Below are 16,915 nucleotides of genomic sequence, written 5' to 3'. Positions count from 1 at the left end.
AACGGGCCCCGTGGCTAATCCGGGACCCCAGTATGTGATCATTCTTTATAACTTAATCATTTTATTAACCAATACATTTACCCAAGCTTATTTTCCCATAACTGCTTTCTGAACGCGTAAACGAGCAACTTGGCCCGGCTGGAAAAACGGGAGTCTAAGCCAAGTTCGGTTTTAAGTATTAGACATTGAACAACATCACAACCTAAGCCTATTGCCACTTTTTGGGCGTTCCAGCTACACCCAGATTAGTTATACAGCCCAGTTTAGTATTGAGATTATATTAATATTAAAGTATTAATATTATTATAATATTGATTATAGGAACTACTGATAGCGGACCGAACAAACCACGAGCTGATTCAGTACTGAAGATCTACTAAACCGTGAGTTTCATGACCCCACTTTTAAACTGTTTTACGAACTTTTGGGGTGAAAAGCATGTTTGATTTCATATACATACCTGAAACATGTGATGATGTGAATTATCTAAGTGCTAACACATGAAAGTCCCCACTAACACAATGATTAACTTCGAGCCGGTGGCTTGTGAATAGTACTATTGGTCTGACAAACCCAGGCGGGGCCAGCACGGTTGCTGAGACATTGTCCCGTTTGCACATGTCCATATTTCATTTTTACGAACCAGCTATGTAGTGTTAGACATAGCTACCGGAGCATGTTGTGGGCGGAAAGGGGCCACAGTGGTTTATTGAGCGTGACAATGGAGGCACGCGGCACGAACAGTCCAGGCTTCACTGTAGCTTAGCATAATTACATCACATACATCATTTACATACATACATACTTTTTTCATGATTACAAGTGTTGACTTGTGAATACTCATTACTGATTTCTTGAAACTCGTGAAACTCACCAACTCTAGTAGTTGACCCGTTTTAAACTGCTTTTCAGGTGTACCTAAATTGGAATGATTTGGTGACCTGTTACTTGCCGGAAGTGTGTGGTTGATGCTACGTGAATAGAAGCAAGGGCGATAGTAGTAAGAATGTATAATTAACGAACTAGTTTTGTTTATATCGCCTAGACTGTTAAACAATGATAGAACGAAGAAATGTAATATATTGTAAATTAGTTTGTAATGTTTATTTATAAACAATGTGTTGGTATCAGAGGTGTCTGTTACATTCCCGTTTTACGCTTCCGCATTGTGCTAGTCGGGGTGTGACAACTATTGATTTTAAAATTAGGATTAATTTTAAATATTACCGAATAGAGTAAAAGTCCAGTTTTACTATATTAATCGGGACTACATGATGAACCCTTTCATCTCTCAGGACACTTAGTTTTATATAACCTATTAAAACTAAGTTTGTCATGATCATAATAACCAACTTTAATTAATAGTTACCTGTTAAGCTATAAGTTTTGGAAAATTAAATTTAGTTTAATTTTGCAAAACATGATTGGTTATAAATTGTTTTAAATAAAACTTTGTTTTAAAGACAAAATTTGACAAGTTGTAAAACTCATTTTAGAACATGTTTTAATATGATTGTGTTTAATATTTTAAAACTTCTTTTAATATATATATATATATATATATATATATATATATATATATATATGTTGGTGTGAGGTTGGTTATTATATAACAATTATAAAAAAAGCAACCACAAAAGCAATAAAAAATATGTAAATCTATATGGCCAAAATTTTGTTCAATCTTGCTAGAGCCTATTAGCAAGACCGAACAGGCCATGGGGTCACAACACACAAGCAACCACAAGGATGGACTTGAGTGCATCCAATCGTCGTCTCGAGCAACTCCCACTGACTTCATGACTCCCGTTTAGTTTTCATGGTCTTTGTCTTCGGGTCTTCTTTTATTACAATATTTACAAATAAATACAATAAAATATTAACCCTAACTATTACAAATTTGAATAATCCATATGGCCAAAACCAACATCACAAACAACCACAAACACGGTCGGGCCAGATTTACATATTGCATAACAATCACATAAAAATTCTGGCATGATTTTGGTCAAATAAAACAAAATAAAATATTGACCAAATATAAAGTTTCCCTAAAAAAAATTAATTAGACCAGAAATTTTAAAACCAGTTAGAGTTTGTGTTCAAATTTCGGTTAAAAGACTGGTACCGACTCGTACATTGTAACCAAGGCTCTGATACCACTATTGGGTTTCAGTGGTGACAATTCAAAATTTTATTCATTAAACCCGGTTAAATAAATGTGACAAATAATAATTAATGTTATTAATTAATAAATGCGCAGCGGAATGAAAACGAGTAATCAACACCAAAACAAACCCCGACAGGATCCGGTTACAAAACATACAAGCACGGCTACAACAAAACTAATAAAATACATATAAATGTAGACCGACAATACATACATACATACATACATATAATTTTACCTCGATTAATAAATAACCGGTCGAGACACCGAAAGTTAACGAGTAACCCTAGGCAACAAACGAGACCCAACGATGGTGGTGCACTAGGCAGCAGCAACCGCGGTGAACAGTGGTGGCGGTGGTAGCGCGCGGTTAACCGGACCGGTTTTTTTTTGCCCGGAAAAAAACCGGTTCGGTTAATAACCGGACCTGTTAATAACCGGTTTTTGTATGTCAAAACCCTAACCGGTCTAACCGGTTAGGACCGGTTTAGAAACCGGTTAGAACCGGTTAATAACCGGTTAACCGGTTTTTTTTTAAAATAACCGGTTAATAACCGGTTTTTTTTCATAATAACCGGTTTTAAAAAAAAACGGTTTTTCCATTAACCGGTTCGTTAACCGGTTTTGGATCTAAAACTTGTAACTGAAATACGAACCGGCGGTTTGTAAACCGGTCAAACCGGTTTTTAAAAAACCGGTTTTCGTAAAAACCGGTTTCCGGTTTAAACCGGCAAACCGGTTCCCCAACCGGTTTTTTTGACCATCTCTAGGTGGTAGCCAACGGACAGCAGTTGCGGTAGCGGCGGAGAAGCAACAGCAACAGTGGTGGGGGTGCTCAGGACAGCAGCGACAACGGCTAGGAGGCCGGCAACTGGTGTGGGCTCCACGGACAGCAGCAGGCGGAGGCTAGGGGTCGGCGGCGACGATGGTGTAGAGTTCTTGGAAGAGATAAATGCTTAAGGTGGCTAGGGTTATTTATAATGATAGGTTAACTAGTTTATAAATAAACTAGTTAAGCTAATACGGGCCACCAAGCCCATCTCTTGTTTTCAAAATCCCGGTCCAAAACATCTCGTTAATTTATGTCATACCCGGTTAACTAATTTAAACGGGTTTGACGCTCGTTACCCACGGTGTAACTCTAACGGATCAAAACTCGGTCAGCCACGTTGACTTTGCCGAACCGGTCCATAAATCCAACATGACATCCTTCACCGCTAGTCGTCATAATAATTTGTTTTTACATAAGTCATATGTGTAATTAGTATCTATAATATATATAATTGAAAGTCCTAAAATCCTACTTGTCACGATGTAGTCGCTCCCTCTTTTATGGAAGCTATCAATGTAACGCCTTAGTTCCGATAAATTATAATAAATAAATGTTTCGAGTTTTAATTAGTTATCGTATCGTGTGGCGATATTTAATTAATTAAATAATGTGTAAAAAGTGGATAAGGTTATGGGGGATTAATGGACTTAAGAAAGAAATGGACCTAAAAGCCTTTGAGCTTAGCCTATTTAAACCCAAATTTATCCCTATCCTTATCATTCTAGCATCACCATTCCAATCATTGGCACACCAATCCATACACACACAAACATTCTCCTGTACACATTCCATCTTTTCGTTCAATCCTAGATTTTAGAAGATTCGTTTAAAGGTTCAAGTAGTCGAGATTTAATCAAATCCGTAAGGTAAACATTATAAGTATTTATTTACATTCCATTCTCTTTTCGTTACGATTAATACCAAACGAGCCAAACCGACATAAACGAATCAATATAAACGAACAAAGATAAACGGGTTTCAATCAAATAATAACAAGGTGTTTAAGAAAATAAATGATACGAATAATAAACTGATGCAAACGGGTCTTCAACGAGACCCGGATTCCAACGGTTCAGCCAAAACTGAAACCTGAGCCAGATCCGCAAGCTCGGGGCTCGAACCACCTGACCGGAGCTATTTGTTGTTCCTCACACGAGTCAAAGACGGCCAGAATAGGGCCCGTAACTGAGTTCGGTGATAGTGGAACCCGGCTCCGGCGAACTAAAAACAAGCACGGGAACCGAGAACCAGATCTGGAAACTGAGCCATGCGAAATTAAGAATTTCGCATCCCTATGCGAAATTCCTGGTGCGAAAAAGTCCCATGCGAAAAACCCGAGCGAAAAACTCGTGCGAAAATCTCTATGCGAAAAACTCGTGCGAAAATCTCTATGCGAAGCATAATGGGACGATGGTGGCCGGCACCTGATTCCGGCTAGTGGTGGCGGCGGCGGCGGCTTGGACAGGAGGAAGAAGAAGGCGCATGTGGGGAAGGCTTAGGCCGTACAACCTAGTTGAGTGAGAGAGAAGGGCGGGGTGGTGTGGCCGGAGGGTGTTAGGGGCGGCGGTGGTGTTTGACGGGAGAGGTGGAGAAGAAGGAAGGGATGTGGGGGTGGGGTTAGGGTTAGGGTTAGGGTAGGAGTTTTATAGTTAGGGTTGAGGAGGGGGTGTTTGGCAATTTGGTTGAAGTAGGGGGGGTGTTTGGATAGTGCTATTAATAATAATATTAAAGATTATAGGGATGTAAAGACTTGATCAAACCCGAACTTGGTTCAAAGCGTGAACGAAACCCGAACCCGAGACCCGACTCGTTTAACAACCTGTGAACTGTCTCAAACAAAAGAGTGGGAGTAGAATGGGAACCGAATACGAGAACCAACCTGTTAAAAAAGGAATGAATGAACGAATGATAACTTATTATTTACACACACACACACACACACACACACACACACATGATACAATAACAAGTGTGGAGATGAGAACTTTAGATAAAATTAAGAATGTGAATTAATAATAAAGAAATAAGTATAATAATAAATATATGTATAATAATGATAATAAAGAATGCAAACTAATGAAGTCGGTTCGTTAGTAAAACAAGGATAAGTATATTAGATTAATGAGAACGGTTAAAGATAAATACATGTCGGTTCGGTTAATTTAACGGTTAACCCCGTTAACTCAAGAAAATAAATAATAAACAAATATAGAGAATTAATACGTGTTCATTGATAAACAGTTAGCCGTGCGCAACTCAAGAAGGGAATAACTGTTAACGGTGAACGCAACAAGATCCAGGTGAGTTCTAGCCCCCTTTTTCCTTTAAACGTTTTTGTGGCTGTATGACCATACTCCTATGTGAAAGAATAGATATATGTGACTTTAGTTAATGACATATATCTTGTAAGAACGTGTTTATATATATTAATTTATTAATATATATTTATGTTTGAATGTTTGAATGATAGTTAGAATAGAAAGAGTTAAGGAATATATCCTACTAATGCTTTTGTAGAAGGTTATACGAATGTTAATGAGTATGAATGCTATGTATAGAAGAATGTGTATAGGTTCATGCGTAGAGCCTTCGGGCCTCATGCATGCAGAATAAGTTATGATGACAAATCCATCTAACTTTATAGGGCTCGGTTAAGAGCAAAGAAGGCTCGGTTATGAGCAAAGATAGGAAGGCTCGGTTATGAGCAAAGATAGGAGGTTCGGTTATGAGTAAGAGTACGAGGCTTATTTACGAGCAGGCGTATAAGAATACAGCTATAAAATGATTGATAGACAGACATAGAGGAAGTAAATAAAGAATTATAAACGCTATGATATATATAAATGTTTGAAAGATGAGATTTGCTTATAAATCGTATGTTGTGAAACAAAGAAACGTTAGAACTCACTCAGCGTATAGCTGATTTTTAGTATGCATGCAGGTATTGTGATGACGTGGCAGGCTTGAGGCGTGTACGAGGCTATCCATATTGAAGAATAGTTAGAGGAATAAGTTGTTAGGTAAAAGTTTTAGTTTCTGCTGCAAATTAATGATGCTTACGCTGTATCAAACTGAGTTTATGAGTAAATCCAACACCGAATGTAAGGCTACCGGGATCGGGGCCTTACAATCAAATTGCTTGATTTTTAAATGGATGCTTCTCATTGATTTAACCCAAATTCATGGGTATGGGTCTTACCAAAACCAGATAACTCTTAAACGGGTTATAAAATCTCATTAAATTAAAAATTAATCTTACCAATTATTTATTTGATAGGAAAATCCTATAAAATAGGGATATACTAAAATTTAATATCCAATTTAAAAAGAAAAAGATATTATTTATAATTAATAAACAATTTTATAGTAAAAAACATAAGCGAGTCATCGGTCACCAAATCCAGATAGCTTTTAAACGGGTTATAACATATCATTTATTTATGAAACCCTTTCATCATCAAACCCTAAGTATATTATTAACTTTCTTACAATAAAGAAAATTAAAATCCAAAAAATAAATATTAAAAAAAGAAAAATGTAAAACAACTATTCTCTCAAGCCATCTAATTGCTTTATTTGTAAATGAAGGCTTCTCACGCATTTGGCCCGAATTCACGGGTAAATGTCTTAACAAACTCAAATAGCTCTTAAACGGGTTATAAAATCTCATTATATTAAAAACTAGCTTTTAGCCCGCGTGTCACGCGGGTTTATTTAGATTTTTTGTTTTTTTAATTATTTTTCAATTATATTTTTGTAATTAATTGTTTTAATTTAATTAATTATAAGAAAGTTTGTTATATTCATTCAAATCTTATATACTTGAACCTCTCCATTTATGTTTTTTTTATGTTCGTTCATTTATGTTTTTTTTCGAATGAAACATTGAATTAGTCGTCTACTTAATGTTTTATATTTATTCGTTTGTGTTCATTTATATTCGTTTATGTTTGTTTGTGTTCGTTTACATTTGTTCATATATGTTCGTTTACCTTCGTTCAATTATGTTCGTTTATGTTCATGAACTTTTCGTTTAGATTTTAAATGAATGAAAATAAACGAACACGAACATGTTCACATTTTAACGAACTAACATGTTTACGTTTGTTCATATATGTTCGTTTGCCTTTATTCAAATATGTTCGTTTACGTTTGTTTATATTCATGAACTATTTGTTTAGATTTTAGGAACACGAACGAACATAAACATGAGCTCATAATCGTACACCATGTTCTTCCTTTATGTGAACCTCATAAAGGGATTGCTACCACATACCTAAACCCTAGCACACCTGCATCATAATCCAACAACTCAAATAAGTATCAAATTAACGATCTTTTTTTGGAAGGCTTATAGCCCCTGTGTCATGGTGTTTTTTTTTTTAAATTTTCGTTTCTATTTTTGTGAATATATTATTTTGGATTTTAATTTAATATATTATATTATTTTATATATCAAATTATGATAAACATGTCTAAATATTATGAATTCTTTCAAGAATGAATCTTTGTTTTCTTATTAAGATGTTCTACTTTAGTTAAAATTTTGTTTTTTTAATGTGTGTTTTTTTAAATCGAACGCTTTTTTTGCGCTTTTATTCAAGGCGCAAGGCGAAGCCTCAACGCTTTCAAGTGTTTATCGCGTTTGATAACTATGGTAATTTTTAAATATCGCAAGTAACTGGTACTTTAAACTATGGCTTTGTAATGAATAAAAAACAATTTGTTAAATTCTGTCAAAACCTTCAATAGTATTAATTTATTGAAGCTAATTTATGTAAGTTAACAAAACACATAATAGGCAAGACAACGTGCGGTACATTTAATATATGAGATATTAAAGGAAATGGCCCAGTTCTTAATTTATAGGTTTGGTCTCGTGATCGATTTTAATTTTAGATTGGGCGTTTTAAAATCTTCAAGCTATACTGAACGGTTTAGTTTACAATTTATACTTAAAATCAGTTAGAAAAAGGCTGAACAAAACCATAACATTTTTAGTTGTGTGATTTTTATATTTTACTTGGATTGTGTTATTTTTTGTATTTTACTTGTTTTTTTTTAACTTTTTAAGTTGGACCGTAACACAATTAAGCTTTGTTTGACAAACAATGCTTGAAGCTGGTCTTTTAAGTTATCCGCTCGAATATTATCAAGATTTTACCTTTGTCATACTTTACGCATTTTTATTATTAAGCTCAGCATGCTCGCAAAATCAAACTGAGGCCAAACCGTGATCAATGCCAATTCTATTAGTTTCTATATATGACTTCTTTTATTTTCATATTATAAAAGCTGAATTATAACATTTCGGATTTTCAGTATTCGTTTGCGTATAACCCAACCCGGTAAAACTTTTAGATCGTTATTATTCATCAAGAAATTAATATTTATAAGTATTAAAGATTACAAGTTCATTTTAGGCCCTTATACTTTATATATTGTTCAAACTCTTAAACAATGCATAAAAGATTTATTAAATGTCCAAATAATAAACTCCAAGGACCAATATCGTCAAAAACCAAACTTCACCTCCTTGCACCCGGGGCGCCGCGCGGCGGGGCTGCCCTCACTTGGCCGTGTAGCGCTATGGGGTACCTGCACCAGATCGTTTACTTGATTTCGTTTATTAGCTCGTTTAAGGTATAAAATCTTGTATATTAAGCATTAATGAGTGAATTAAGGTCCAAGTAATCATAATATAACTAAAACACAACTCCTAATTCGTTTTCCCCTGATCAAGATCATATCTTTTAGTATATCTCATTGATTCTTTCCTTAAATCGCATATACTTGCTTAAACGGGTCAAAAAGCCTATAATTAGTTTGGTTTATGTTTTCCTATATAAACCCATCATAATTCCCTGCTGTAAACTTTAATCTAACCCTAATACACCTCTTCTAACCGTCACTAGCCTCTGCCATCTCGCAAACCATTCGGTTTTTGCATATTCGTTGAAGATACAAGACTTGTTCGTTGACTTTGCTTGCTTTAGGACCTTTGACTTCCGTTTCTCATCAATCCTTTCACTTTCTGGGTAAGTTGTAAACTGTAAAATCGTTCATACATATTTCCTAGTCAATAAACTTCAATCAATTTCGGTGATTGAAAGGTGTTGACTGGTCAATTCGCTTAAAACCGTTAAAAGGGCAAAACAGTCAACAAGTTTGACTTTACGTTTTCTCACACTTCTGGTCGGATTCAACGTTCAGTCCAGAAGACTTTTATTCTCGTAACGTAATTTTAAGGCTACTGCCTAAAACCCGACTTCCGACTCGTTGTTCTGATTCTGGTCAGTACTAGCTCGCTTAAACGCTTAATTCAACATAACTAGAGTTCTACTCATCCGTTTGGATTGATTCCAGCGGTATTAAGTTTGTTTTTATTTATAGTTTCATATCACAAAGTTTCAGGTTCTGATCAGTTATCTCGTTTGACGCGTATTGGACGACTCGCTTACCCGTTGACTCGTTTATTCTTAGTTATACTCACTTGCCTTTAATCTAAGATGAGTTTATAATTCCCCTATTTTACTCAATTTTCACAAATGTTTTGGGGACATATGCGTATATCATACTATACATACATATCTATATATACGTACATATCAAAAATAGCAAACGTGTAATTGTGTGTGATTAATAAAATCTATTTGTTATATGCTTATTTGTTATTGTATTCAATCGCTTGACATATCCCCTTGGAGAGGGTTCTCGTACTATTGACCCCCGCCCGATTCGCTTGGCAACGGTCTTATTCTCATTATTTTCTCATGGTTGATTTACCGGCGCCCGATTCGCTTGGCAATGGTTTAATCGACAACTTATTTGCTTATGGTTTGATTTCATTACCGCATTTATTACGTTTTGCTTATTTATTATATTAACATTATTTTTGGTGTCAAAAATTGGTGATAAACTCACTCAACATGTTTGTTAATAAAACTCCATTTTCTACGCATATGCAGGTTGCTTGAAGTTGAAGTATGGACACTTAGAAAGACCTTAGGTTTATATTGAAGACAAACTTGAATTTAAATGATTGTATACATTTATTTGAATTGTATTGTTGTATTTGAATATTGTGTGCACATTTGAAATAAAATAATTAAATAGATATTGTCACATTTATATTATGATAGTATCTTCGAGCTGTGAGCAATCGGATCACGCCCCGGCATTTCCGCCTTAGGTTGGGGTGTGACATGAATTCACTCACTTGGTTCCATCTTACATAGCATCTATCAGTTATTACTTATTACAAGCATACCTCCCTATACAATAACACTGAAGCAAACCAGCGAAGCGGCCACCTTTAGTATCATACGCTCATACCTGTTAACCATAAACCTCAGTCGGACTCGCAGGCACATTTCCCTATTTTGAATCAATAAAGCTCCTAATAACATACTGTAAAATGTCCCCATGATCAAAATAAGCCAATCCCACCTGCAGTTCAAACTCATCATCAACATACATCACTTGTTTCCCTACCACCATATATGCAAAACAGTTAATGTGGAACACATTACCTCTGTGTCAAACCTTAATGTACATTTGAGTGACTTCCCATTGTCTGTTTTGACCATTATGTCTTGCCTAGGTTTTCTCTCTCTAATATCATTTGGGAGGTTAATTGTGTATCGTTCACGTCCAGTCGACTCTAGAGTCTCGGTATCCTCCTCGGGCTCGAAACAAAGCGGGATGATATCCATACCCACTAAATTCCTAATGAATCCTTTCAAAGCTCTTCGCTATTACAGCTTTAACACCCTGAACAAATACACAAAAGGTCAAATACAAAGTCAAAGTCAAAATCAAGGTCAATAGCAAGTTTACCATCAATGACCACTATATGTTAGACAACTACTGCAAGACAAAATGCATATAATGCCGTGTAGTAGTTTACCTTTATTAATCTATGCGACTCAAGCACATGAACACCAAATACTCTTTGTAGACTGCAAATAACACAAAGACAAATGATATCTTTGAAAAGATTAAGAGTAAGATACAACAATAGCAATGTTTGAAAAGTCAAAGAGATTCTCACTTGGTCAATTTGCTCTTTTTGAAATCCATGGTTTCTGCAATTCACACCCACCAACAATCTACATACATTAGGATATCAACAAAAGAATATAGGGTCCGACACACAACAATCTAACCGGATATTTTCTTACCTCTTGTAGGTTTAGCAGTTTGTCATGAGTAAGCAACAAAAGATCTTTCGCACCAGTTGATTTAAGCTCTTCAGACCGAGACATGATTCATAATACAAGACATGAAAACAATTCTAAAATACAAACACGACTTGAACCCGCCCAAAACCTGAGTAAACAACACCCGAGTTACCCGAACCCGATTAAACATATAAAACTACCGAGTCCGATCCTAAATAGCCCAAAACTCGAGTTCTGTACGTGTAGCATCTGTATAAAGACATTTAAAAAAACGTGCAAACTGTACTTATAATTCTACTATATTTATATATTTGATTATATTTTTATCTTTTCAGGAAAAAAAGGTATTGTTTTCTCTTTCAATATATTATTATTATTATTGTTGATTATGTGGGTCGGATTGTTCGGATTTCGGGCAGCTTCAAGTCGGGTTCGATAATCAAGTTCTGGTAAGCCAAGAGTTGTTTACTCAGGCTTCGGGTGGTATTGGTAATCGAGTTTTGTCGGTTTCAGTAATCCATTACGGGAAAAAAGGCCACCGCGTTACAATTAAAAAGAAAAAAGAAACGACACCGGGTCGGGGAAAGTATCATGTCCTCTCTCTACGGAAAGCCAATGCCAAAACCGTCAAGCATGACTGTTCCTGCATAGAAATTGAACCAAAAAGAAATAAAATCAAATGGGTAGCATCTAACTTGCATTATAGTAAATTGTAACATGGAGTTCTTTTCAAATACTTCTGATGATTAGAAAAAGCAATGGAGCTAAACAGAAAAAGGAAAAACAGTTAAAAAGAACAAAAACCATGAACTCGTGCAATCTCCCCTTTGTATGGCAGATTGTACGAGATGGAAGGGAGGAGATTGTATGACGTGAAAGTGGGAAGGATAAGAGACGGGTAGGGTTTGGAATTGATTTTAAGGCTATTTATGACCTGTGAAAGAGGTATCTGGGTCGAACCACGGGTTAAATCAACGAGAGGCCTCTATTTAAAAATCAAGCAATTTTGTGGCTTTTATAAAAGGGGGAAGCGATCACATCGCGACACATAGGATTTTAGGGTTTTCGTTTATATATATTATAGATTAATCTCATCAAATATTTGATATGAAAATCCTATAAAATAGGGATATACTAAAAATTAATATTTTATTTTATTTAAAAAAAAGATATTATTTATAATTAAGAAACAATTTTATAATAAAGAAAATAAACGGGTAATGGGTATCACCAAACCCAGATAGCTTTTAAACCGGATTATAACATATCATTTATTTGTGAAACCATTTTATCATCAAACCTTAAGTATATTAATTATTAACTTTCTTACAATAAATAAAATTAAAATCCAAATATATATATATATATATATATATTAAAAACGAATAATATAAAACAACCCCGTAATACGAGGGGATAAAATCTAGTTTATTTAATAAACTTACCAATCAGTTCTACCAAACTTATTCACTAAAACGCTAAAAATGGACCAAAAAAGAGTGAAATAAAATAACTTTTGAACCCAACAAAACCATTGTTGAGTCATCATCTATTAATTATCTGTATCTAATCTGTTTGCCCCCCATGGCTACCATCTCCATGGCATCTGCTTCTGCATTGGTCAACACTCTATATTCCAATTCCACCTCAATCCGACGCCGTATTCCACCACCAGTTCCTTTCTCTCCTTCTCGTAAGCTCTCTCTAACCTTTCACTCACATTATCTATCTTACCCTTTCAGATTCCTTTACTTTCCATTGTTCAATTCAATTCAATTCATCAGGCAGAAGACTAACAATCAGAGCAACGGAAACAGATGCAAATGAAGGTTTCTTAGGGCTTTAACTTTAATTTCATTTCATTTCACTGCACTGCACTTCATCTGTTACTGTCACTTTGAATCTAACTAGGGTTTAATATTCTATGAATCAAAACAAGTGTCTATCGTTTCTTAGGGTTTATCTTACTTTTACACTAGTAATCCACTAGTAATTGCTGCCAATTTGTATATAGCTAGGGTTTAATATTCAAATTCAGAGTGTACTGCATCTACACTATTGCCGAGCTTCATTGAATCGTATAGTCTTTGTTAGGGTTAATCTTACTTTGTTTATCATATTTGTTGTTTTGAATTGAGTTTTGTTCTGTCTGTATAGCAGTTAAATCTAAGGCACCGGAGAACGCGCCGGCTGCTAGCGGATCTGGTTTTAATCAACTTCTTGGCATCAAAGGAGCTAAACAAGAAACTGTTAAGTTTTTTTCCATTTCATTTAGTAATCAGACCTACCTAAAAGAAGATATGCATTCAAAATAATAATTAGTATTGAAAGTATGTGTATAGCAATTCGACTCCTAGATGCACTTACAACACTTGCCCTCACAATCTCACTTCATATATGCATCAAGTTATTGTATACATGGTTGTGAATATATAGGTTTTGACTATATTCATGTAACTTTCACTTAGGAGTTAACTAGAATTTTCACGCTTTAGCTGAGGGAAGTGAATGTACTTATTTTGGGATCTTAATGTAAGTTCTGTCATACAGGATATTTGGAAGATCCGTCTTCAACTTACAAAACCAGTAACTTGGCCTCCGTTAATTTGGGGAGTAGTCTGTGGAGCTGCTGCTTCTGGTACACCTGAAAATTTGAAATATTTTGATTTGCATGTTTTTTTTAGATAAATTAAACTTAAAGTCAAGATACATTAGTATAAAACACATATCTTCATAAGTCTTATGAGTTAGTTTATGACACAACTTGGTTTGCATTGCAGGTAACTTTCAGTGGACTCCTGAAGATGTTGCTAAATCAATTGTTTGCATGTTAATGTCTGGTCCATTTCTAACAGGTTATACGCAGGTAAATCTCTCTTATTCATTAGAATATCGTGTCAAAGTTTTGAACACTTATGACTATCAAATTACTTAACTTCATGTTTTTTGTATTTGTTCTGTAGACAATCAACGATTGGTACGATAGAGAGATTGATGCTATTAATGAACCATATCGTCCTATTCCTTCGGGAGCAATATCTGAAAACGAGGTTAGTTTTGTTACTTCTGTAATTCTCTATTGTCACTTTGAGAGATTTTGCCATTGTTATAAGGGACAAGTTGCATATTGTTTTAAACTTCAGGTTATTACTCAAATTTGGGTGCTTCTTATAGGAGGCCTTGGATTGGCTAGTATATTGGATGTGTGGGTATGTATTCTCATCAGAGCTTTTTCTTTATAAACTTATCATCAATTCCTGAGGACTATTTTGTTTCAGGCAGGGCATGACTTCCCTACAATATTTTATCTTGCTTTGGGTGGATCGTTGTTATCTTATATTTACTCAGCTCCACCTTTAAAGGTTAATTTCTTTTTCATTTCTGATTTCAATGTGTATTGGGAACAGAAGAGTCATCGTTTAAAACATAAATATCTGACTGTATAATGTTGGTGTGATTATAGCTCAAACAGAATGGATGGATTGGCAACTTTGCACTAGGAGCTAGCTACATTAGTTTACCATGGTATACTTTCGTAATATTCCTTACCACTTTTGATAAAGTCATGTTTGACTTTTGTGAGTCAAACCTTAAACTTCTTGGCATTTTCTAGGTTAGATGCATTTTAAGTTTATAAGTTCATATCACAGGTGGGCTGGTCAAGCATTGTTTGGAACCCTTACACCTGACATAATAGTTCTCACACTATTATACAGCATAGCTGGGGTATGTACAACTTGGATATGCGTTACCATCATTAAAGGGTATTTTCGACAATTAACCTGTTGGCTGTTTCTTCCCTTTTAAATTAAAGCTTGGTATCGCCATAGTAAATGACTTCAAAAGTATGGAAGGAGACAGAAAGATGGGGCTTCAGGTACACTTTGTTATATATGCTTGACTTTGACCTAATAACACTGAGTTTGATCTTCATATGCTCTGCAATTTTGACCAGTCTCTTCCAGTGGCTTTTGGTGAAGAAACAGCTAAATGGATATGTGTTGGAGCCATAGACATAACTCAACTCTCTGTTGCAGGTTTTGACCATGACTGTTGACTTTCAATTTCAAACCTAAAACCTTTTGACTTTCTGAAAACTGATATAAAATAGCACAAATGTTTTATAATCAAATTGTGAGATCGATGTTATACACTTTTTTGGTTGCAGGTTACCTTTTAGGATCTGGTAAACCATATTATGCTGCAGCACTCCTCGGTTTAATTGCTCCACAAGTCTTTTTTCAGGTAAAAGCAATTATTTTCAAAATGATATGATAATTATTTATTATTATTATTATTATTGTTTATGACTGCAGTTCAAGTACTTCCTTAAAGATCCAGTTAAATATGATGTCAAGTATCAGGTATGTCTTCAATAAATCATTATCATCCCATCAAAAAAAAGAAGACGTGCCCTTTTGACTTTTTAGGTCAAACAATTTGTTTACTGATTTTATAATATATATAAGCTTGTCACAAATCTATGTACATTTGTGCATGTGTATGATGTCTTAATGTCATTCTCAATGTTCTCTTAAGCCGCTTGAAGGCATGTGATGATTTAGATGATAATTTGCATGAAATTTTAGATCTAAGTTGACTAATGCTTTTATTTCAGGCTAGTGCCCAGCCGTTTCTGATTCTTGGTCTTCTAGTGACTGCTTTAGCTACTAGTCATTGATAATGCTTTGAAAGTTGTGACAAAATGACTGGAAAAGGTGGTGGGCCCCGCCTACAAAAGGCGGAAAGTCCACACAAGGTTGGCAGTTTTGTTCGGTTCTTGTTATTGTTGTTGAAATTTATGTCTTTTTATGTGCCCGAGTCATTTGGGCACTTGGTGCGAGTTCAGATGATAATTGTTGTAAATATAGGATTTTTCGATAATAAACTTGTGTATGGTACTTATTTTGATATTAAATTGTTAAAAGACTATTCATGTTTATTTGATAATTTTAAAGGTGTGACAAATTGAAAATCTTAATGTTGGTTTGGTTTGTATTTTGCAGTAGAAATTGGTGTCTTCTTATTTGTCTTTAATTGGTGTCTTAAGTTATCATCAAAGCGTATATCAAACTCAACCAATAATCAAATTGGTCCGCAATCTAGACCACCAGTTATTGGAAATTCGGTACAAAGGTTTGTGTCACCAAGTATGAATGTATAGCATGTGGCTTGAAGAAGCTCGGTTGTAAAGAAGCCGAGCTTAAGCTAGCTGTCGCTCGGCTCAGTTTTGCTAGTTGGTATGTCACCGATTAAGTCTAATGCATATAGTGGTATGTCACCGATTAAGTCTAATGCACAATTAAACTTAAAAACATGAGATAAAATCAAAACTTGAATAATAAAATAAAAGGTCAAAACTTAAATAACCGTTTGTAAGGTACACTAAGCAAATAAAAGTAAACTAAGCCATATGCCCATATGCTAGGAACTGAACATTAAAGCATTATAAAAGAGAGCATTTTATGAAAGGAAAATAAGAACATAAGAACATTAAAGCATTATAAAAGAAAGCATTTCTAAGAAAGGAAAATAAAACACTGAAAACTAGTTCTTAAATCTAACTAATACATTAAAGCAATACATGTTTCACATAACTTTCAAATATGTCATTCACATAGGATGTCAACTAATCAATTTTCATTTATACATATTCCACCTAATTAACTAATTTTTTAATTACCATTCATTCAATTTAATTATTTTTTATGTTAAATAATATAACAATTA

The 16,915-nt window shown here is 34.7% G+C and overlaps 1 protein-coding gene across 1 annotated transcript; it reads left to right on the top strand.

The window, feature by feature from the left end:
- The first annotated feature begins 12,769 nt into the window (after positions 1–12,769).
- On the top strand, positions 12,770–16,126 carry LOC143560423 (chlorophyll synthase, chloroplastic-like). Its single transcript, XM_077048730.1, has 15 exons — positions 12,770–12,878; positions 12,970–13,014; positions 13,343–13,434; positions 13,736–13,823; positions 13,966–14,051; positions 14,149–14,235; positions 14,329–14,394; positions 14,464–14,547; positions 14,649–14,710; positions 14,836–14,911; positions 15,000–15,062; positions 15,141–15,222; positions 15,354–15,430; positions 15,502–15,549; positions 15,804–16,126. The coding sequence occupies exons 1-15, from the start codon at positions 12,770–12,772 to the stop codon at positions 15,864–15,866; spliced, it is 1,128 nt and encodes a 375-aa protein (XP_076904845.1). The 3' UTR covers positions 15,867–16,126.
- Positions 16,127–16,915: the final 789 nt, after the last annotated feature.

Source organism: Bidens hawaiensis, unplaced genomic scaffold, assembly GCF_021521415.1.
Source record: "Bidens hawaiensis isolate Kalapana, Puna unplaced genomic scaffold, B.hawaiensis_p1.1 tig00001143_1, whole genome shotgun sequence".
Lineage (NCBI taxonomy): Eukaryota > Viridiplantae > Streptophyta > Magnoliopsida > Asterales > Asteraceae > Bidens > Bidens hawaiensis.
This window is presented reverse-complemented; position numbering and strand designations above follow the sequence as displayed.